Raw genomic sequence first — 23,609 nt, 5'->3', positions numbered from 1 at the left:
GAGTCGAAACGTCTATTTTTTTCAAAATGAGTCCAGATGACTACAACTGAAGCTTTTTCTACTATGGAACACGCCTGGACGAATGAGGGATTACACCGATAAATAAAAGTAAAATTATTTTTCCACGATAGCCTCAGAAAGTGGTGCCATTATGCAACTCCAAAGACGTGATTGACAGAACTTTAAGCCTCGAGTTTAACATAAGTTTGTGGAGCCAAAAGACAAACAAACAATAATAAATGTTAAACGGGACAGTTAGAGCCAAATTGGTTATCTACTGCGTGGCCTGCAGGTGGCGCCCTTGTGTTATGTCTGGAGGGGGTCAGGTATAAAGGTGCGTCTTCTGATTACACTGGTACGGCCAATGGTTTTTGAGTTTTGTTTGTTTTTCCCTTTTGAATATGATGGAAATAAAGTAACCTTTTATCTACATCCAAGACGTCTTGTAGGATCGTCTGAAGAAGGATAATTAGACACAATAGCCATTTAAAAAATCGCATCAGCCATAGGGACTGGTGTTTGTGCACATCTCAGTGGCAGAGGTTCAGTTTGGCCACTACACAAAGTCAAAAAAACTGTTGGACCTGCAGCTGCACTGGGACGGTCTGAGCCGAGTGTGAAGCGGCTGGGATGAGAATCAGCTCCAAATCCGAGGCCATGGTTCTCGACCAGAAAAAGGTGTCTTGCCCTCTTCAGGTGGGTGGGGAGTCCTTGCCCCAAGTGGAGGAGTTCAAGTATCTTGGGGTCTTGTTCACGAGTGAGGGAAGGATGGAGTGTGAGATTGACAGGCGGATCAGTGCAGTGCATCAGACTGTTGTGGTGAAGGAGCTGAGTCGAAAGACAAAGCTCTCGATCCATCGGTCGGTCTACGTTCCTGACCTCACCTATGGTCATGAGCTTTGGGTAATGAGCCAAAGGACAAGATCGCGGATACAAGCGGTCGAAATGAGTTTCCTCCGCCAGGTGGCTGTGCGCTCCCTTAGAGATAAGGTGAGGAGCTCAGTCACACAGGAGGAGTTCGGAGTAGAGCCGCTGCTCCTCCAGCTGAGGTGGCTCGGGCCTCTGTTTCAGAGCCTCCTGGGCTCCTCCCTGGGGAGGTGTTTCGGGCATGTCCCCCCGGGAAGAGGCCCTGTGGAAGACCCAGGACACGCTGGAGGGACTTTGTGTCTCTGGCCTGGGAACGCCTCGGGATCCCCCCAGAGGAGCTGCAGGAAGTGTCTGGGGAGAGGGAAGTCTAGGAGTCCCTGTTTAGACTGCTGCCCCCGCGACCCGGCCCCGAATAAGAGGAAGAAGATGGATGAAAACGATTGTGGATTTATATTTTAGAATTCCTTAAAAACAAAACAGTAAATGTCAGTTTTAGTTAGGCCCCGCCCACCATCTGAGATTTGACACAAACTCTAGAACTTGAACGTAAACTGTTGAATTAATCTGATCTCATGGAGACAAGCAGGTGTTTACAGCTCAGATCTGTGGAGAGGCGCGCCAAGTCACAGTAAAAATACACTTTGAGCGACAAAATTACCTTTTTTTTAAAATAAAATGTGCAAAAAGTAAACAAAATACACTTGAAAGTCAAAACGATTGAAGTGAAAATGTCTCATGATGATTTTAATCACAAGAAGAGGAAACAAACCCTGAAGATTCACAAGGAATTTATTGAGAACTGTGCACAAAATGTAAATCCTGAACATAATTCTAAAGAGTAAAACACAAAAACATGATTCACAGGTTTGAAAAAGAACTCCTCGTCTCATTTTGACAGCTCTTTGATTGAGAAGAGGAGTTGGCAGAGTCACAGCAGATGGATATTTGAAGCTTCTGTTGTTTTCAAATGGTCCTCAAAGTTCTCCTGGTTTGACCCCGTCTCTTCTCCTCCGTCGCTCTTTCTCCTCCTCTTCCTCTGCATTCTTCTCTGGTCTCACAGAACAGGTTTGGGCTGCTGAGTGAGGAGGAGCCCGAATCGTTTCTTCAGCGTGACTCGGTGCCTGGAGAACTTGTCGTCCGGAGAGAATCGAGCCGGATGAGCCGAGCTGGTGGGCTGACCGTCCGGAGCCACTTTCTGCAAAACCACACGGAAAGAACACACTTTGAACGTGTTGAAACGTTCTACTTGACTTCATTACACACGACACACAATTGTTTAACGTGTTGTTCAGATATGGGATACATATTTATCTCCTGAGGGGGCACACCAGACAACGTTTGAGAAGCTCCAGTGAAGATTGTCATTAGATTTGTGATTTATGCCTTAAAGGTGAAATATTCTGCATGATTTGTGCTGTTCTCAGCCTTTAAACCTGCTCTCGAGTCCCTTTAGTTTGACATCTCATGGTTTAGAACAAAAGAAATCAGACTAAATGACATTTGGATCTCTAAATCTTGTTTAGCTGAATATTGTCTCCATCTACTGGCCGTAGAGGGAATTACATGCTATGAAGTTGTACTGATCATGATGAGACGGGAGAAAGTCTCAGAGCCGAGTCTGGAGATGATTGATGGAGTTAAAAAGAGCAGAAGATTCTCAGAGCCGCGTCACGGATGAAAAAACAAACGGGGAAATTCAGAACTAAAGCTGAAACTAACGATCCACATGTCCAGCGATTATTCTATTGTTTTATCACTTTGTTGTTTAACGCAAACGTCACAATATCAAATGTTTGAATTACAATTATTTTGAGACACAATAAAAACAATTGTTCATGATTATTGAGATTGTGACTGAACAACAGTGAAATCTTAAGTTTGTGAGCGGCTTTGTCAAACTGAAAGGTTAAACGTGACAAAAACAGCAAAATAAAAGTGATTAACATTTAAATCTGTTTTTTGACAATAGATTGAACTAGAAAAAACATATTTTTCCTTCTTAAATTGTCAGTTAATACGTTTTGGTTCTGACGATGATCGATGAACCTGATTAATCTTGACATCGCTACGTCACGAGATGAACAATATTCTTACCAAATATGATCATCTCCAAAACTAAAAGCTACAACTGATAGAAGTCAATATCTGATCATATTTGAGACCGGATTGTGTGACGTTTGTATTTTATCTGCTTTTTAAAGATGAATGTTTGTTTTATGTTTTATTCATTGGCTCGATGCGTTTGTAAAAACCACGAGGAGCAGCGACGACTTTGTTTAAAATGATGGAAAATGTATTGAAACGTTTGGATGGAAACTGGCCACAGTCTGATCACGTGTGTTTTACAGCCAATGAAACACGTGCATGAAATACATAGAAACAACTTTACTAATGAAGCCAAGCACTTTGAAATTACAAGTTTGATTTGAGGCCTAATTGCACTTTTTCCACTCTATAATAGTAAATATACCCACAGGTCTTAGAGGTGCTGGTAAAGTAAAATAAAAAAGTGCAGAAGAAAAGATTAGTGCCAAATTAAAGTCCAGTATCTGAGGATTAGAAAAATGTAAAACAATAAATCTTTTGATGAGGGATTCTCAAGAAATGGCATTTTGAAGATTTTCACCTAAAAACGTGATTTTAAGATCTTTGCAAAAGCACAGTATTGCAAATTTTGGATTCAAAGTACATTTAAGACATAAAAATGGATGTTTTAAGGGCCACTTAGTGTAAATATTCTCAAAAGCTTTAACTGGATTTAGTTCAGGAGTTACACACCTCCTGAAGCCCCATTTATCAGAACACGTGACTCTTGTATTCAACTATAAATATTTCACTAACATTATTCAGTTCGTAACAGTAAGTTTAGCTGTTTTTGGCACTTTAATGCAGATTAAGTTCTGATAATGATGAAATAAATGACAACAAATCAATATAATAAGCCCCAAAGCGTGTTTACGCCACAACATAAGTTTAAAGAGTATTTGTCGTAAACAAAACGTCCTGTGGCGCTACCTTCAGCGTGTAAACTCTGTCGCCGTTTTCATCCAGAAAATACTGCAAAAACATCTCGATCCGAGGGTTTTTGGTCTCCTCAGAAGCGGAGAAGCTTTGTACGTGGTTCAAGTCGAGAGATTTCACCAAAAAACGCAGGAAAAACACGCTGCGTCTCGTCTTTTTCCTCCACACGTGTGACTGGCGGAGGCGCCGAACAACAGCGGATATCCGGTTTAGACCAGATGCCGCTGTGCATCATGGGAGTTGGTGTTTTTATGGCCTGAACGCGGCGAATCAACGCCGGAAAAGCCTTATTTCTATGTATTAAAACACTAAATCAAGTGTAATACCCGTTAATGCTGCACAAATGTAACTTTAATAAATAAAGACAATGAATTAATAGAATTTTAGAATTGTTTAGTTTCAGAATTTGACAAACAAAACGTGTCGCTTTTTAAAAACGTCATTTCGTCAAATACAACAATAAAGGAAAGATCGATACTTAAAAGTAATTGTCTGTAAATATCTGTGTAATAGTGTTTGTGTTGTTTGAGTAGAAGCTTTATAAATCAGAAGCTCATTTAAATCTGATAAGTTACATCACTTCTCACCACTAAACCAGATAAAACTATAATTAGTCTTCTCATCTTTAGTGAAACTATTTAAACACATATTTGTCAGAGTTTTACTTTGTTAAAAATGACAGATTTGTGGATAATAATGATGCTATTGTGACATAACTGAACTATGAGGAATCAAGACAAATCTAAATATTAAGTTTCTTTTCGTGACATATTTTTAGTCTTTGAGAAAAGAAAAAAAAAAGACTGAAGCAATTTTGAAAAGTGCCTAAAATATAAATGAACTCGATCAACTTCAAAATGCTGTTGTTGGACGCCCTCTAGCGGCAGAAATGGTATTATAAGCACATTTGTAAAAAAAAAAAAAATGTTTTTTGTGCGTTAAATCAACATTACATCTGTTATTAGCCGACGTTAACTGGACTAAAAAGGAGATTTAGAACAAACCATGAACAAACGCAGAGATTATTTTAAAATGTGTCCGTTTTATTAAATGTTAAATATAAAAAAAAAAAAGGTTTTAAAAATATCAAAGTGACAAGTTTCTTTTCCTTCCAACAATCACATTCCCTTAAAAAATATCAACAACGCACAAATATAAATAACAATTATGGCTTAATCGACAAAAATGAGTTGTTTTACAGCATTTTGAGGCATTTTGAGCACTGGTAAACATACACACACAGTTTTGGCACAAAGCGCGTTCACATTTGTCGTTTCCGAGATCGGGCGTCGTCAACAAGCCCCTCCTCCGCCGCTCAAACCGCCAAGAGGCCCGTCCGCGCCGATTCCGTCCGCGCAAATGTCAAACTTGGTCTTTCAGTCCAATTTCTTGACGCTGGCGGCCCCGTTGGCGAGGCTCTCGTTGTTGTTGACGGCGCTGCCATAGGTCAGGGCGGTGACGGGCGGCCGCGAGCCAGCCTCCTGGGGCTGCAGGTACTCGTTGGTCACTCGCTGGTAGGCGGGATGGACGGTCAGTGCTCGCAGCAGGTCGTCTGGAGGGAAGAGGGAGAGGTGTGTGAGGTCGCGGTCGCCCTGGGGCAGACGAAGAGCGTGTATATCTACGGTCTGCTGCGTGTACTCGGCAGTGTTTGGAGGATGTTTTTCGCACTTCGTTGGGACTGTGCTCAAACAAGTTTCTTATTTCATGGCAACTGTAACTGTTTACCGTCTGTGACAAGTGAATTAGTCCTTTATATTCTGTATAAACAAACAGAACAGTTTGGACTGAAGTGAGATTTAGCATTTTTCGGGGCAAACTTTTGTGAAATTAAGAATAAATGTGTTTTTTTAAAGCAGAAAGTCCTTATTGTCATTTGTTTGTTACTATAAATCGATAAAGTTTATTTCAAAAAATAATTTAATATGTTTTAAAACAGTTGTATGAACGTACAATTTTTTTTACCTTATTGATAAGATTACTCAATTACGAAAATAATCGATAGCTGCAGCACAAGTGGTTTTCTTTTTTTATATCCACTTGTGTTTTTCTTCCAATAAGACAAATAAAGTGTGAAAATTTATTGTAATAACAACAGTTGCCGTAAACGTGTCAGCTTAACCGGGATCCAGAATGAGGAAAAACTATGAAAAACTGAAAAACGTTAGCAATTAACAATTTCAAAGTAAATAAAAGTATTTTGAATGGGAAAAATTCAAAATGTCACTTAACAGAATATATATTTATTTTGCATATATTTAATTTTAAGTCATTTATTAACAATGCAACAGTCCTAATTTTCATAAGTACAAAAAGCATGTAAATACTATAAATATGTGGTGAAAATATCCAAAATATTGTTGAAAAATATGGTGTCATTTACGGTCATTGTGGTATAAACACTGCATATTGAACATTTTACTTTGCACTTTCTAGAATTGTACATAAAACTACTCGCACCTTCAGTGACCGCGTCCTGTCTGCAGGCGGCGCCGTAGAGCTCCGACGTGTTGTGTTGAGGAACGCCCAGCAGCGCCCCCATGAGGCCGGACAGCTCCTCTGCACTCACGCTGCCTTTGCCTCCGTCGAACAGCTGCAGGACACAATCGGAACTTTATTTTAGCCGGAGGAACAACATTTCCATGGAAACGAGCCCAGTACGAGTCAGGTTTGTGGAGATGCAAGCCCGCTCACTGTAAGAATGCATGTTTTTCCAGTGAAATTGTCTACTCTTTGGCTAAAATGTAATGTACAGGGGCTTTAACATGATCATGAACACATATGGCTTTCCAAGCACCTCCAGATTGTCAGGTCTAAACTAAGACTAAACCAGGTCTAAACTAAGACTAAACCAGGTCTAAAACAGGACTATTGTCAGGTCTAAACCAAGACTAAACCAGGTCTAAAACAGGTCTAAACCAAGTCTAAACTAAGACTAAACCAGGTCTAAAAAAGGACTATTGTTAGGTCTAAACTAAGACTAAACCAGGTCTAAAACAGGTCTAAATCAAGTCTAAAACAGGACTATAGTCATGTCTAAACTAAGACTAAACCAGGTCTAAAACAGGTCTAAATCAAGTCTAAAACAGGACTATAGTCATGTCTAAACTAAGACTAAACCAGGTCTAAAACAGGTCTAAATCAAGTCTAAAACAGGACTATAGTCATGTCTAAACTAAGACTAAACCAGGTCTAAAACAGGACTATTGTCAGGTCTAAACTAAGACTAAACCAGGTCTAAAACAGAACTATTGTCATCGCTACAAATGAAGGACCAAAAAGGGCATCGCTTGAATAAATATTAGACATTGGACCTCGTGTGCCACCAGGGGGAGCTGTACCACAGCTTTAGAACCATTACAAAGACTAAATGTGGTTTTACAGGACAAACAGTAGTTTTCTCTCTTCCTCAACAGGAATTTAATATAATCCTTTTTTAAAAACCCTTTCAAGTGGAAAATGTCTTGCACAAACCTGTACATGAACTTTGTTGTTCGTACGATGCACAGAAAGGCAAAAAGGAACAACTAACCGACATTTTGATCAGACATTGTTGTTGCTTATTTCTCGTTGTGAAGCCCGGACGTCAAAACGTGTTGTGACAGGTCAGATCCGTGGAGAGCGACTGGACTCACCGCAAAGGCCGCGTGGAGCAGAGTTCTGAACGGCACGGCTCCGGAGACGCCGGCAACGCTCAAGTAAACCTGCCGGAGGTCCACGCTCTCATCCTGCGAAACAGACGAGTCAAAGGTCAGGAGGTCACGCTTTGGAGGGGGAAAGGTCACAAGGTTGGGCGTTAAGAGGGCGAAAGGTCTTGGGGTCAGGAGTTAAGAGGGAGGAAAGCCACAAGGTCAGGTGTTCGGAGGGGGAAAGGTCACGAGGTCAGGAGTTTGGAGGAGGAAAGGTCACAAGGTCAGGCGTTTGGAAGGGGAAAGGTCACAAGGTCAGGACTTGAGGAGGAAAGGTCAGACGTTTGGTGGAGGAAAGGTCACAAGGTCAGGCATTTGGAGGAGGACTAAAGGAGGTCTAAATCCTTCGTCTTGTAACGCCACAGACGTAGATCCGGTCTGGTTTACCTTGGAGTAGAGTTCGCAGATGGCCCGAGCCGTTTCTCGGTCCTTCAGGCCCAGAAGAGGCATGAAGTCATCCACGTGGACCTTTGAACCCTGACCTTGAGACTGGCACCTGTCAATCATCCTGCCCAGAGCGGCTTCGATGTCCGACGAGGTCCAGCTGAGAACACACGACGAGAGGTTAATCTGACCTCTGATGACCTCTAGTATACATCAAAACGTCCTGAGTCAGAGGGTTTAGCGATCGAAACAGAGCAAACCAGAAATCAGTCAAGTTTAATGGTTTATAGTACAAACATGTTCATAAAAACGCTTCACGAATGAGGCACAATATTTGTACTTATGATTTAAAGAAGCCCAAAATGACAAACGAGCCTCTAAACACGAGAAGAAGAGGCGTGTTTCTGTTCTTACCCGTTCTTGTGGAGCAGAGCGAGAGTTTCTCGAGGAGGCGACTGGACCGGCAGAGACAGACCTCCCAGTTTACTGACGGGAACACGGCCCTCCAGGATGTAGTCTGTGGCCGGGACCCCCAGAGCTCTGAGCACAAACATGTCAGACAGGGAAATGGTTTAAGTACAGCTGCTCCAGGACGTAGTCTGTGCCCAGAGCTGTGTTTGAATATAGTCGCTCCAGGACGTAGTCGGTACCCAGAGTGTAATCGTTCAAACAAAGTGCACTTCTGCGGAACGTCTCAGCACTTTTAGGCGTTTTTGTGAATATTACAAGTTTACAAAGGCTCGACGGGGGCCAAGCATCGCCGTGGTAACTCGTGTCCACAACGCCGCCGTTTTCAGACCAAAAAAACCAAAACACTTGAAAATTCTAAGAAATCTTGAAAAACGTTGGGTCCAAATCCCAAAGTTCTACGTCTTCAGTTATTCAGAAGAAAATACTGTTGACAATGTAATAATCCCTCTTCTTTTACTGTAACGCGCAGGTAATTTAGCTCCACCTAGTGACAACCGAGGGAACTGACATGTGTAGACTTCAAACAAACATGGCGCTGTATCGCATTTATTCTGAAATGGGAGAAAGAGAAAAGAACGGCACTCACTTTGCCATGAGTTTCTGGACGTTGTCGGCGTAAAGACCCGGGTCGTTCTTCTCCTCGTCGGACGGACTGTAAACGGGAAGAAACTGCAACGCAAATGGTCAATTACGTCAACATTGCGTCATCACAGAGACTTTAATAACGCTGTTTAACAAGGTTTTCATTGATTGATTATGAAATGTGGCAGTGTGTGAAGTAAAACGTATCTAACAGAAAAACTACTTAAATACCCAAAAATGTTAGTGCAGTACTTTTACTTTTGTACTTCGATCCATTGGCTTCTGTTCAAAACTGATAAGAACTGATAAGTAACGGTTTCTACTATTATGATGTTTTAAGGTGAATATTTTGATTTACAATGAACAAAATGTAAAATAACTAGATTGAAACCATTTCAAGTTATTTTTCACTTAAAATGTATGACTTTATTACGATTTGTGAAGATTTCCCAAACAAACTGTATAACGTGATATTACTGCACATTTATGATTCATTTTACAGTCGTATCTCTTCGTGCAATATTTGAACCCAAACCAAGACATTTACAGGTGCTAAACCAGGGCTAAACCATGGCTACATCAGAGCTAAACCACGGCTAAACCAGGACTGTGTTTGTGTGCGTGTTTGTGTGTATGTTTGTGTGTTTGTGTGCATGTTTGTGTGTTTGTGTGCATGTTTGTGTGCCGTACCTCCACGGTCATGTTTGTGAACAGCTGAGACGTGGTGTGCCACAGACACTCCAGCCTGTAAGAAACACACACACAACACTTAAACACACAACACAACACCCCCGCGCACGCGCACACGCACACACATGAAACACACACACACACACAAAACACACACACGAAACACACAAAACCTTGTGAGAAGAGAAGTCACATTTCTTGATCATTCGCGCCAAAAACAACATTAATTCAAACGTCGAAAAGAACGTTTTTTGATGTTTCTATGATCTTTAAAAATCTTAAAAATAACTTTTGATGGTCCACCCCTGAAGATGAGTCTCACCAAATTTCACGTTAATAGGGCGAACGCAAAAGTATTAAGTGTCAGCGTGTTCAAATTTCAGAGATCTGGCAATTTCCCCATAACATGGGAGGTTTCGGTCATTGCTACGCCGTAACAAATATGACATGGGTCTCATCGACTTTTTTGATCGGGATGCCAAAATGAAATTTTGTGCCAAATTTCGTAAAAGTCCAAAAAACTAAACATTTTACCCTTCATATAAAAATGTTATTTCACTCTGTAGGGGGCGATGTCGCGCCAAATAAATTTATTTCAAGTAGGTTTAGAGCAAAGGCTTTAACAACGGATTAAAATTTGACGCAATTCGGACTTCATCTGCGCAAACGGCAGCAAATTTTAAAATTTTGAACATTTCTGAAATTCTAGCCGAGACCGTGACAGGGATCAAAGTAATTTGGATAACTTTTGATGTCTCACTCCTCAACACCATTTTCACCGAGTCATGCTTAGCAAATTTTGATCCAATATGGCCGACATGTGGTTGGGCGGACGGCGTTGCCGTAATAATATTTTTTACTTCTCTTGTCACCATCTACCTCTGCGCCAAATTTCATGATTCTATGATCAGATTTTTTTTGGCCATTTCCTATCTCTCGATATATTTTGGTACATTTCGAGTTGTTCTAATTGTTTTAATTTTAGAAAAAAGAGATAGACGCCAGAATTTAGAGAGGCACGGTTTTTAGGTGTGTAAATGTTTGTGACTTTCGTCAATATTCACTGGGTGAAAAATGGGGGGGTTGGTCCCGAGAAGAAGAAAAAAGAAAGAATAATATTCCGAAGCGAAAACAATGTTTCCCATTTTTCAAATATCATAAACTAGACATTTATGTCATGGTTTGGGTCCCTGGTCACACAAATAAAGACCTTTTATAACAAACACTGTGGCAGACGATACGTCACAATTAAGGCGGCGCATTAAGCGTTTCCACTTTTGTTCTGTCAGTAACGGTGAATAACGTTTGAACCGTGGCGTTTCTTCTCACAATAATCATCATTAAAATACAAAACAAACTGGTTCTTACCACGATGTGCCTTTAAATGTCCAGCGGACGGTGTCCTGCCAGGGTCACAAAAGGACAGAAGTGGATTCAAACACACACGTTTACGTCGATAGGCCGTTCTGTTCCAGCGTTTATGACCGACATGAACCTTATGCAAACACACGACGCGTAATAAAATATGAATTTATCTAAAAGGTGTAAACAAAGAGAGTGCCCCCTGTGTTAACTCAGGAGAGCAGACGTGAGGTCATTTCAGGAGTCGACCATCAAACGATTCTTTCGTACGTCGAGATCGTTTTTAATACGTTTTTAACAAGATAAAAAGGTCAAAATGTGGCGACTGAAGTGTATATGCATTAATATAGATTATAGACCAATATTTATCCCCAAAATAAAAAAATACATTAAAACTATACTAATAATCCTACTAATAATGCTACAACTCCTCCTACTCCTCCTAATAATAGCGGTAATAATCATAAAACTAGTAATACTAATACTACTAATAATAATAGCGGTAATAATCATAATACTAATAATCAGACAAAGAAAATGCAAAGCGCCACAAGACAAACAAACATGGAGGCTCGTGCAGCAGTTTTAAGATCACGTCCATTGCTAAAGAGGAAATAAAACGACACGAGGAAACGTTTTTGTGTTTGTTTCTTGCAGTTTCCGCTGTTCCGCTGTGTTCACTGCTGCCCCCAGTGGTCAGCGTGTGTACGACGCCGTTGCTAAGCGTCCATAAGCTGAGCAGACGAATTGCATACGGACAAAACGACAAATGAACCCGTGACAGATTAATCGACCAAACACTTAAACACTCCTCCGAGTACATTTCTGATCGATATTCAGACGATATGTCAATCCAACAGAAAACACGTCTCTGAACGTGTTAATTCAGGTTTAAATGTCAGAAAAAGGTCAAATGTGTGTAACATTTATCAAAAAGTGCAGACATTATTTTAAAGTTTACATAATTTTCAAACCTGCACTTTTTGTAGCATTTTTACTATAAACTAAGTGATCAATATTTCAAATTCTGCTCGTCTTCAAAACAACAGTCTCAATATTATCTACATTTCGATAAAACTGCCCACCTCCATGTTTGTTTATCGTGCGCAAAATGAAACCATTAATTTAAAAAAAGAGCTGGAGTTATTTTAAGACTAAAGTAAGCGATATGTTTTTATGTTTGTACTTTGATACATGTTTGACACTTGAACCTTGAGCCAGATGTTCGGTCACATTTGTGGAGAACATAAATATGGATATGGTTGCTATGGGCGATGTCAAAGAGTCTTTGCTCAAACGGGTGCAGTTTGTTGACGTTTGGCACATTGTGAAATGAATGAAACTGGCGTTAAACCAGTTTTAAATCATTACGAATCAGAGCTGTAAAAGCTCTGGAGCCGCGCCCGGCGGAAAAGAGAATCACTGATGATTCAATTATACCAGATATTTTATATATTTTATAGATATATATATATTTTATACATCTGCGCCTGAATGAAGGGCAATAATGAGTCATCCAACCTGTAGGATGGACTCCGACCTGGGACGACTCTGACACTCTAACCCAGGACTCCTAACCCAGGACTCCTAACCCAGGACTCCTAACCCAGGACTCCTAACCCAAGACTCCTAACCCAAGACTCCTAACCCAAGACTCCTAACCCAAGACTCTAACCCAGGACTCCTAACCCAAGACTCCTAACCCAAGACTCCTAACCCAAGACTCCTAACCCAAGACTCCTAACCCAAGACTCCTAACCCAAGACTCCTAACCCAAGACTCCTAACCCAAGACTCCTAACCCAAGACTCCTAACCCAAGACTCCTAACCCAAGACTCCTAACCCAAGACTCCTAACCCAAGACTCCTAACCCAAGACTCCTAACCCAAGACTCCTAACCCAAGACTCCTAACCCAAGACTCCTAACCCAGGACTCCTAACCCAGGACTCCTAACCCAGGACTCCTAACCCAGGACTCCTAACCCAGGACTCTAACCCAGGACTCTAACCCAGGACTCTAACCCAGGACTCTAACCCAGGACTCTAACCCAGGACTCTAACCCAGGACTCTAACCCAGGACTCTAACCCAGGACTCTAACCCAGGACTCTAACCCAGGACTCTAACCCAGGACTCTAACCCAGGACTCTAACCCAGGACTCTAACCCAGGACTCTAACCCAGGACTCTAACCCAGGACTCTAACCCAGGACTCTAACCCAGGACTCTAACCCAGGACTCTAACCCAGGACTCTAACCCAGGACTCCTAACCCAGGACTCCTAACCCAGGACTCTAACCCAGGACTCTAACCCAGGACTCTAACCCAGGACTCTAACCCAGGACTCTAACCCAGGACTCTAACCCAGGACTCTAACCCAAGACTCTAACCCAGGACTCCTAACCCAGGACTCCTAACCCAGGACTCCTAACCCAGGACTCTAACCCAGGACTCTAACCCAGGACTCTAACCCAGGACTCTAACCCAGGACTCTAACCCAGGACTCTAACCCAGGACTCTAACCCAGGACTCTAACCCAGGACTCTAACCCAAGACTCCTAACCCAAGACTCCTAACCCAAGACTCCTAACCCAAGACTCCTAACCCAAGACTCCTAACCCAAGACTCCTAACCCAAGACTCCTAACCCAAGACTCCTAACCCAAGATTCCTAACCCAAGACTCCTAACCCAAGACTCCTAACCCAAGACTCCTAACCCAAGACTCCTAACCCAGGACTCCTAACCCAAGACTCCTAACCCAGGACTCTAACCCAGGACTCTAACCCAGGACTCTAACCCAGGACTCCTAACCCAGGACTCCTAACCCAGGACTCCTAACCCAGGACTCTAACCCAGGACTCTAACCCAGGACTCTAACCCAAGACTCTAACCCAGGACTCTAACCCAGGACTCTAACCCAAGACTCTAACCCAGGACTCTAACCCAGGACTCCTAACCCAGGACTCCTAACCCAGGACTCCTAACCCAGGACTCTAACCCAGGACTCCTAACCCAGGACTCTAACCCAGGACTCTAACCCAGGACTCTAACCCAGGACTCTAACCCAGGACTCTAACCCAGGACTCTAACCCAGGACTCTAACCCAAGACTCTAACCCAGGACTCCTAACCCAGGACTCTAACCCAGGACTCTAACCCAAGACTCTAACCCAGGACTCTAACCCAGGACTCTAACCCAGGACTCTAACCCAGGACTCTATCCCAGGACTCTAACCCAGGACTCTAACCCAGGACTCTAACCCAGGACTCTAACCCAGGACTCTAACCCAGGACTCTAACCCAGGACTCTAACCCAGGACTCTAACCCAGGACTCTAACCCAGGACTCTAACCCAGGACTCAAACCAGGTCAAAAGTGACTCCGCACCCTTCGCTACAGTGTGATTGACAGTCTCGCCGTCGCTCGACAAACCCGACTCGTCACTCACCACGTTGTTGGGGTAACGCAGCAGAACCGGCTGGACTGGGACTCCGGCCAGAAACGCACCTGCCACACAAAAGCACTCGATCATCGGGAAACGACACACGAGTGTTCCTGAAGATCATCGAGGGAAAACACGGACGCTCACACATCACACAATATTATAAACAAGCGTAAAGATATAGAGCGATACAAATCTGAATAATAAACAACAACTATTCAAGTCACGTGAAGCGGATTTAAGTGCGTCGCACGAAACCAACCATGACGTTATCACTAAAATGCGGGGAAAGAATAATACTAAACGTTTCCGTGTCTTTTTGGACGTGATATTTTACAAAATTTTCTCATTTTGCACATTTCAGAAGTCGCTCCGTCGTCCACGTTCTGACACGTCTGACCAAACGCACGAGGAGTAAAAATAAAGTACCGTATTTTCCGGACTATAAGTGGCACCTTTTATCATAGTTTTGGCCGGGGTGCGACTTATACTCATACTTATACTCCGGAGCGACTTATATGTGATATTATTTGTTATTTTCACACTTGCAACAGCATTTAATACTCCAGTGCGACTTATATGGTAACAATAAAGTACAAATAAAGTGCAAACACAAGGAAGCAGCAGCTCAGTCGTTTAGGGCGAAGTATGTTAAGAATGTCGTCTTGTGTCGTACGACTCAAAACCAAACCTGCTCCGGTTGCCCGTGACGACCGCCCCCCCCCTTCCCCTGGACAGAGCGCGTCGCGGCTGAAGCAACAGGTTTTTTTTAAAACGTGGGAACGGAGCAAAACAAAGAACACGACGCAGTTTACATAAAACACTCGGTCACGATCGGTCTAACGTTTGACCAATGTGTCCATTTTCAAGTCGAGTTTCCCGAATGTCCCTCTGAGTTTCAGCTCGGTCAAAACGATTTTGTGTTTTACTCTAGTTTTATTGAAGAGGTTTTCAGGTTCTGTTTAGTTCCCCTCTTCTCTCCTCAACTCTCCTTCTCTCCTCCCTCTCCTTCCTCTTCCCCCTCTCCTTCCTCTTCCCCCTCTCCTTCCTCTTCCCCCTCTCCTTCCTCTTCCCCCTCTCCTTCCTCTTCCCCCTCTCCTTCCTCTTCCCCCTCTCCTTCCTCTCCCCCCTCTCCTTCTCTCCCCCCTCTCCTTCTCTTCCCCCTCTCCTTCCTCTTCCCCCTCTCCTTCCTCTCCCCCCTCTCCTTCCTCTCCTTCTCTCCCCCCTCTCCTTCCTCTCCCCCCTCTCCTTCCTCTCCTTCTCTCCCCCCTCTCCTTCCTCTCCCCCCTCTCCTTCTCTTCCCCCTCTCCTTCTTCTCCCCCCTCTCCTTCCTCTCCCCCCTCTCCTTCCTCTTCCCCCTCTTCCCCCTCTCCTTCCTCTTCCCCCTCTCCTTCCTCTTCCCCCTCTCCTTCCTCTTCCCCCTCTCCTTCCTCTTCCCCCTCTCCTTCCTCTTCCCCCTCTCCTTCCTCTTCCCCCTCTCCTTCCTCTCCCCCCTCTCCTTCTCTTCCCCCTCTCCTTCCTCTCCCCCCTCTCCTTCTCTTCCCCCTCTCCTTCCTCTTCCCCCTCTCCTTCTCTTCTGACAGATGTGATGTGACAATGTCTTGAACCTGTAAAACGAGTAAACGCTCCCGTCTGACTGAAACAATCGTACTCGACACGCCCACTTCTGCCTCAAACTCTATGATTTGTGGTATTGTCTCGACATGGTTTATTTGAAACACTTTTGAATAAACATTGCTGTGAAAAAACTCCTTCTAAAAGTTTAGTTTTAGTCGAACAGTCAGAACACAGAACGCCCTTCTTTATTTAGCTCCGTTTGATTATAGGTCGGCATAAACTATATCATAATATCTCCTTCCACTTTGAGTGGTGAACTTGCCAATTGTTTTAATTATTAATTTAATTATTATGTATTTTTTTTAATTATCTTTATTTTTTCATTATTATTATTTTATTATTATTACTATTATATTATTTTTTTTAAATTATTATTAGTTATTATTATAATTTTATTATTATCATCATCATTATTATTAAATTACTTCACACTTTTCCATTCTGTAAATTTCCTCTTATTTTGTATTATTTAGTCACAGAATAAAGTTTGCACATTTAAATCATCCCTGACCCGTTACCATGGCATCCACGTTGTGACTCACCCGGTTTGAACTTGATCAGCACTTTCCCGTTTGTCGTCGTTCCTTCGGGAAACATTAACATCTAGAAAAAGATTAAAAGTAATGAGTCAATGGAGATAAAATAAAGATTATACATAAAGGCTGCAGCTAACGACTCGACACAATTTTAACCGGATAAATGTTGAAATATGAAGATTACAGACTTCTAGACCGAGAATAATTACAAATAAAGTGTATTATACATGAAAACCTGAAATGCGTTAATCTTTTTTGACAATTAGATTTAACAGTGCCACTGTCTTTGTAAGAAAAAGGTCTTTGTGAGTTTTAGTGTGAAAAGTCCAGGAAATGATTAATAAAAGGGCACATACTGCGCAAAACCAACTTTAATGATGTTTTAACCTCATTTCATGTCCAGTTCTAAAATGTCACGTGGGCACTTTTCAAAAATATATATTAACAAAAAACATAAATGGTGAAATGTGACTATGAAAAGGCGGAGCTTATCGTAATGAAGAGGAGTTCTGCCGTTTTGAACCAGAAATCAACGGATCGATTTTGTTTACAAAGTCTTTTTAGATTAAAATTGTAGTTTTTTACGTGAAAAATTATGATTTACTCATTACGCTTTAATCCAAGTACTTTGTGTTGAGTTATTTCGCCTAAAGGGCCCATGACAGGTTTTTACAATTTTCTACTTTTGACTTTATTTGGTGTATTTATACCTGTTGTACATATGAATTATAGTTTTACACCAATCGAGCAGGTATTTGTGGAGAAAACGTGGACAAATCCTGTTTGTGACATCAAAGTAGGAAATTACCCAGCAAACACTGGGCCACAAACTCATCTAATGTCACAATTTTTTTTTTAAATTAACAAATGCAAATATATCAGAGCGACTTTATTTTGTTGAATTAATGTTTATAGGGTTTATAGGTTCATGTCACTTCCTGTATGAGTGTCCCTGATGCGATGTCACTTCCTGTATGAGTGTCCCTGGTGCGATGTCACTTCCTGTATGAGTGTCCCTGGTGCGATGTCACTTCCTGTATGAGTGTCCCGGGTGCGATGTCACTTCCTGTATGAGTGTCCCGGGTGCGATGTCACTTCCTGTATGAGTGTCCCGGGTGCGATGTCACTTCCTGTATGAGTGTCCCTGGTGCGATGTCACTTCCTGTATGAGTGTCCCTGGTGTGATGTCACTTCCTGTATGCGTGTCCCTGGTGCGATGTCACTTCCTGTATGCGTGTCCCTGGTGTGATGTCACTTCCTGTATGCGTGTCCCTGGTGTGATGTCACTTCCTGTATGCGTGTCCCTGGTGTGATGTCACTTCCTCATTTTCAAACAGATTTTTCAACATTTTCTCCACAATTACCTACATGTCTAAACACACCAAATAAAGTCGAAATTAGAAAATTGTAAAAACCCGTCATACGCCACTTTAAATGCCAACCCAAGCGTGATGTTGTGTGTCGTTCTGCTTGTTCTACCTGTGGCCAGACGCCGTTGGACTTCAGCCTCTCGCCCAGTTGAACCACGGCCTTCTTCCGGGACTGGGGGTCTTTGCGGCTCACGAGCACCGACTGGTTGTACTCGAGGAGCGCTAAAAAAAAAAAACACAGAAGCGTCCGTTTCTCGTTCTTTTGTGTCGTTGACTCCTGTACGTTTTTTAAAGCTGCACCTTCACGTTCTCGCTTTAGTCCGGCCAGTTTCATAAAATGTTTAAAAGAACTTCAGAACGTGAGTAAACGGTACAACAAAACAGGCCTGGACCGAACCAAAAGAACCAAAAAAACATTTTAGCAGCAAAATTAAGTCTGTTCTGTTCAATCCATCGCCACATGAAAGTCTATATTTTTAGATTTTTGTCTGTTTTTGTCACATTTAACTGTATTTTGTCCGGCGCAAAGTTAAATTCGGTCAAGCTGCTCACAAACCTGAGGAACAGTCACACGTCTGACCAAAGGAATGAAAGAAAATGAAAGATTTCTGTCGTTTGGTCTCAATAATCCTGGATCATCGCCAAATCTTGAAGTTTTTCCTGACAATTATCATAACACAAACCACTATTTAGTCCTCATCTTTGAGCAAAACACATTAAGAAAGATTTGACGATATTTTGTCTCCTTTATTTACCTGGAGTACTTCAAACTTCTCCAGCCTGAAAACGTTGGCACTCCAGGATCATTTCTAATGGTTTCTATTGCACAACGAGACCTTTTTTTTTTATACACGTTTAACCAAATTAAGGTGTAAATATAGTGACTGAAGGCGTCTGGATGGAGAACATTTACAATTAAAGTGTATTATTAATGAAAATCGGAAATATTTTGTTCTTTTTTTGACATTTTCATTTAATAAGGCCACCGTTTTTAGTCCCGATAATGTCTTTGGTTATCGAGGAAAATGTTACTGTTGGAAGAGACACAGAAATGTGGGAGGTTCCGATGTAAAACTATAAACAAAGTTAGAGAAGCCGGCACTCGTGTAAACATGCGATAAACCAGAGCGGCGCGAGGGCGGAGCCGGCGGAAGAATCTGCGAGCGACGCCAACGCTGTGACTCGCACGTCCACACAAAGACACTTTCACGAGACAAAAACACGCAGGTTCGGTTCTAGTTTAAACGGTGATGTCGCAACAGCGTTTCAGATGACAACGGTGCAGACGTGACTCTCGCCAGGACCAGACTGAGGCTCCGGCAGAATCACATGGACTCTCTCAGCCGCCAGTGTCAGAGCGGGGCCTTCAGCTTCAGCTTACGTCTAAATATCGCCATAGTGTAGCCCTAGAGCCGCCCTAGTGTAGCCCTAGAGCCACCCTAGTGTCGCCCTAGAGCCGCCGTAGTGTCGCCGTAGTGTCACCCTCAAATCACCCTAGAGCCGCCCTAGTGTCACCCTCAAATCACCCTAGAGCCGCCCTAGTGTCGCCCTCAAATCACCCTAGAGCCGCCCTAGTGTCACCCTCAAATCACCCTAGAGCCGCCCTAGTGTCACCCTCAAATCACCCTAGAGCCGCCCTAGTGTCACCCTCAAATCACCCTAGAGCCGCCCTAGTGTCACCCTCAAATCACCCTAGAGCCGCCCTAGTGTCACCCTCAAATCGCCCTAGAGCCGCCCTAGTGTCACCCTCAAATCGCCCTAGAGCCGCCCTAGTGTCACCCTCAAATCGCCCTAGAGCCGCCCTAGTGTCACCCTCAAATCACCCTAGAGCCGCCCTAGTGTCACCCTCAAATCGCCCTAGAGCCGCCCTAGTGTCGCCCTCAAATCACCCTAGAGCCGCCCTAGTGTCGCCCTCAAATCACCCTAGAGCCGCCCTAGTGTCACCCTCAAATCACCCTAGAGCCGCCCTAGTGTCACCCTCAAATCACCCTAGAGCCGCCCTAGTGTCACCCTCAAATCACCCTAGAGCCGCCCTAGTGTCACCCTCAAATCACCCTAGAGCCGCCCTAGTGTCACCCTCAAATCACCCTAGAGCCGCCCTAGTGTCACCCTCAAATCACCCTAGAGCCGCCCTAGTGTCACCCTCAAATCACCCTAGAGCCGCCCTAGTGTCACCCTCAAATCGCCCTAGAGCCGCCCTAGTGTCGCCCTCAAATCACCCTAGAGCCGCCCTAGTGTCACCCTCAAATCACCCTAGAGCCGCCCTAGTGTCACCCTCAAATCACCCTAGAGCCGCCCTAGTGTCACCCTCAAATCACCCTAGAGCCGCCCTAGTGTCACCCTCAAATCACCCTAGAGCCGCCCTAGTGTCACCCTCAAATCACCCTAGAGCCGCCCTAGTGTCACCCTCAAATCGCCCTAGAGCCGCCCTAGAGCCGCCCTAGTGTTGCCCAAGTGCCGCCCTAGAGTCACGCCGCCCAAGTGCCGCCCAAGTGCCGCCCTAGAGTCGCCCTAGAGTCGTGTCGCCCCAGTGCCGCGCCGCCCCCAGTGCCGCGCCATAGTCCCGCCGCCATAGTCCCGCCGCCATAGTCCCGCCGCCATAGTCCCGCCGCCATAGTCCCGCCGCCATAGTCTCACCTCCGACGACGGGCAGGCTGGTGTTCTCGGAGCGCGACACGACCGTGGGGAGCTGCGTCGGGAGCAGCGACAGCATGTCCAGGAAGCCGGAGTGGGGCGCCGCCACCAGCACGGGCGCCTCCCTGGTGCTCGCCCGCCGGCCTTTGACCCGCACCCAGAAGAAGCCGAGGCAGAGGAAGGCGGCGCGGCTCAGCGTCCACATGACGGGGTGAAGCAGCCACTGCCGCCAGCCACGCACGGGGCGGGTGCGCTCCTCCTCCGAAAGGCCGGCCAATCGCAGGCGAGCGACGGGCCACATGACGAGGAAGCAGAGGGCGCTGAGGAACATGCGCAGCGGGAAGAGGACGCTGCCCAGAATCACACCCTGGAAGACAACAAGGTTAAAGTCTTGTAAAGCCCAAGCTCATCCTAAAACTGTTTAGGAACGGTCACATTTAGTCACATTTTAGTCACATTTAGTCACATTTTAAGACATTGTCACATTTATTTTGCCACATTTGGTTGCATTTTTTCACATTCTTTTTTTAACATTATTATGATTATGATTATGATTATGATTATTATTATTATTATTATTATTATTATTATTATTATTATTATATGTTAGGCCCCCCCGTTAGGTCCCCCCATTAGTGATTTTTACAGTATCGATACTCGTTCAAATTAGTATCTAGTTCCGATACTAGTTTTAGCATTGATTAGCATCTGAGTCTCGAGGAACGAGTCTGGGACTCAACCAGGACTAAATCCTCAGACCCAGAGCTTCCTCAGTTCAGGTTCAGTGTCACAGACTTTCACATCTCAGGTGTTTTTCTGCAGATTATAATAATATAATATAACACAGAACATTGTCTCACCTTTATCCTCTGCGCTTTGGTGAGTTTAACCCGGTAAAAGAAAGGATGAAGAGGATCCATCGTTGCCAAGTGACACAAACCAACACAAATCAAAAGAAACACAAACTCAGGAGATAAAACCGTGACTAAAAGTGTCACATAAAGTTCAAGGCAGCGCAACAAATGTGTCCAGGAGTTTGTTAAAATCCAGAAAAACGGGAAAATCCTTTTAAAACAGCGGCAGAAACCGGAGCAAAAGTGACGCTGCTAAAACAAGAGCATCGAGCCGCACATGGTGAAAGACAAGCGCCACAAACACGGGCTTTTCTTACGTGTGTGACCCGCCCCCAGACACGCCCCCAGACCCAACCCCCGGCCCCGCCCCCAGCCCCGCCTCCACGAGTATCACCAGTCCCTGTCACTAAAAAACCTCCAGAGACCACGCCCCGCTGCAAAACTCTTAAAAACTTTTACAATGTATTTCTATTTAATAAAGCAACTAAACCTAAATATTGTGCAGAAATATAGTAATATAATAATACAATACAGTTTTGCATTTAATTAAGCGTACAGAAGACTCTCTAGAACCTGTTTGGTCTTCGGTCTGGTTTGTTTGCCGTCAATTCAATTTAAATTTCATGTTTAAATGTGTTTGTTGTTGTTGTGTTACTTTTAATGGCGGTTGGCAGCCGACTGAAACGGTGCATTTACCGCCACCTGCTGGAGTTGTATGTTAAAGTATGTGTTTTACTCCATACCGTAAAAAAAGAAAGCCATTTTTCGTTTGTGGAATGTCTTCTTCTTCTTCTTTAGTTGTTGTGGTTGTTTCATGGCAGGCCAGACTTTATTCTTTAGACTTTATTCTTTGGTGTTTCATGGCGGATGGTATCCAAGCATTACATTACCGCCAGACTTTATTCTTTAGACTTTATTCTTTAGACTTCTTCTTCCAGCAGGGGGCGCTCCTGCCATTGCGTGGGAGGGTCTTTTATGACGTCACGCACGTTCCATTCTGTTCCGCTTTGTTTTTACGGTGTGGCGCGGAACACGACAAAGTACAAAAGTAAAAGTATTCAGTAACATGTTCACGTATCGAAGTCGTTTTTACAGTGGGTACTTTTTTACGCTGCATTTTTTAACTGGACTGAAAAGTAAAAAGTATTTGTTTTTGTCTTTTTTTTTTGTTTTTTTGCACGTTTACGGTGAATTTGTGCCTTAAAGTTCAGAGTTCAAGTCCCAGCTCTGAGCAAACTAATTTGTGCGTAAAATTGACTCGAAAAATTAAGAAATGTATTAAAATTTACTCTTTATCAAAAATTTTACTGTGATACTTTTACTTTATGCACATGTCTCTGTACTTTTACTTGCAAAATTGAGTCTTCCACCACACTAAAGGTATTGCAGATTACTGTATTTTCCGGACTATAAGTCGCATCTTTTTTCATAGTTTTGGCCAGGGTACTTAAACTTATACTCCAGAGCGACTTATATGTGATATTATTAGTTATTTTCACACTGACAACCACAAGAGGGCGCTCTAGGCTCTGAGCGACGCAGAAGAAGAATCTGCACTTCCTCTTCCTCTGGAGTTTGTGGAGTTGTTTAGAAGTGACACAGAGGAAGAAGAATTCAGTGGATTTAGTGATTTGGGGTAAAACTGATGCTTTGCTAAACTTGTTAGCATGTTCTTTATGCTATAGTTATCTGAATAACTGTTCATATGTTACGTTAACATACCAGACACTTACCACAGTTCTGTCTGTGCCTCATGTAGCTGAAGGTGTTAGCGTTAGCATACGTCATGTAGCTGAAGGTGTTAGCGTTAGCATACGTCATGTAGCTGAAGGTGTTAGCGTTAGCATACGTCATGTAGCTGAAGGTGTTAGCGTTAGCATACGTCATGTAGCTGAAGGTGTTAGCGTTAGCATACGTCATGTAGCTGAAGGTGTTAGCGTTAGCATACGTCATGGAGCTGAAGGTGTTAGCGTTAGCATACGTCATGGAGCTGAAGGTGTTAGCGTTAGCATACGTCATGGAGCTGAAGGTGTTAGCGTTAGCATACGTCATGTAGCTGAAGGTGTTAGCGTTAGCATACGTCATGTAGCTGAAG

At 43.4% G+C, this 23,609-nt stretch overlaps 2 protein-coding genes across 2 annotated transcripts; both read right to left on the bottom strand.

Moving 5' to 3' along the window:
• Positions 1-1,640: 1,640 nt before the first annotated feature.
• On the bottom strand, positions 1,641-4,083 carry nop10 (NOP10 ribonucleoprotein homolog (yeast)). Its single transcript, XM_072458855.1, has 2 exons — positions 3,883-4,083; positions 1,641-2,062 (listed from the first exon to the last, which is right to left on the bottom strand). The coding sequence occupies exons 1-2, from the start codon at positions 3,934-3,936 to the stop codon at positions 1,922-1,924; spliced, it is 195 nt and encodes a 64-aa protein (XP_072314956.1). The 5' UTR covers positions 3,937-4,083; the 3' UTR covers positions 1,641-1,921.
• Positions 4,084-4,913: 830 nt separating this feature from the next.
• Positions 4,914-21,630, bottom strand: lpcat4 (lysophosphatidylcholine acyltransferase 4). Its single transcript, XM_072458824.1, has 13 exons — positions 21,521-21,630; positions 20,664-21,027; positions 18,136-18,248; positions 16,663-16,723; positions 14,510-14,568; positions 11,070-11,104; positions 9,702-9,756; positions 9,016-9,098; positions 8,373-8,498; positions 7,962-8,118; positions 7,521-7,613; positions 6,346-6,478; positions 4,914-5,440 (listed from the first exon to the last, which is right to left on the bottom strand). The coding sequence occupies exons 1-13, from the start codon at positions 21,578-21,580 to the stop codon at positions 5,265-5,267; spliced, it is 1,515 nt and encodes a 504-aa protein (XP_072314925.1). The 5' UTR covers positions 21,581-21,630; the 3' UTR covers positions 4,914-5,264.
• Between the last annotated feature and the right edge of the window lie 1,979 nt (positions 21,631-23,609).

This window comes from Eucyclogobius newberryi, unplaced genomic scaffold (assembly GCF_026437365.1).
Source record: "Eucyclogobius newberryi isolate DKJ021-1_F unplaced genomic scaffold, fEucNew1.0.hap1 SCAF_22, whole genome shotgun sequence".
Lineage (NCBI taxonomy): Eukaryota > Metazoa > Chordata > Actinopteri > Gobiiformes > Gobiidae > Eucyclogobius > Eucyclogobius newberryi.
Note: the sequence above shows the minus strand (reverse complement) of the source record. Positions and strands in the feature narration are given on the sequence as shown.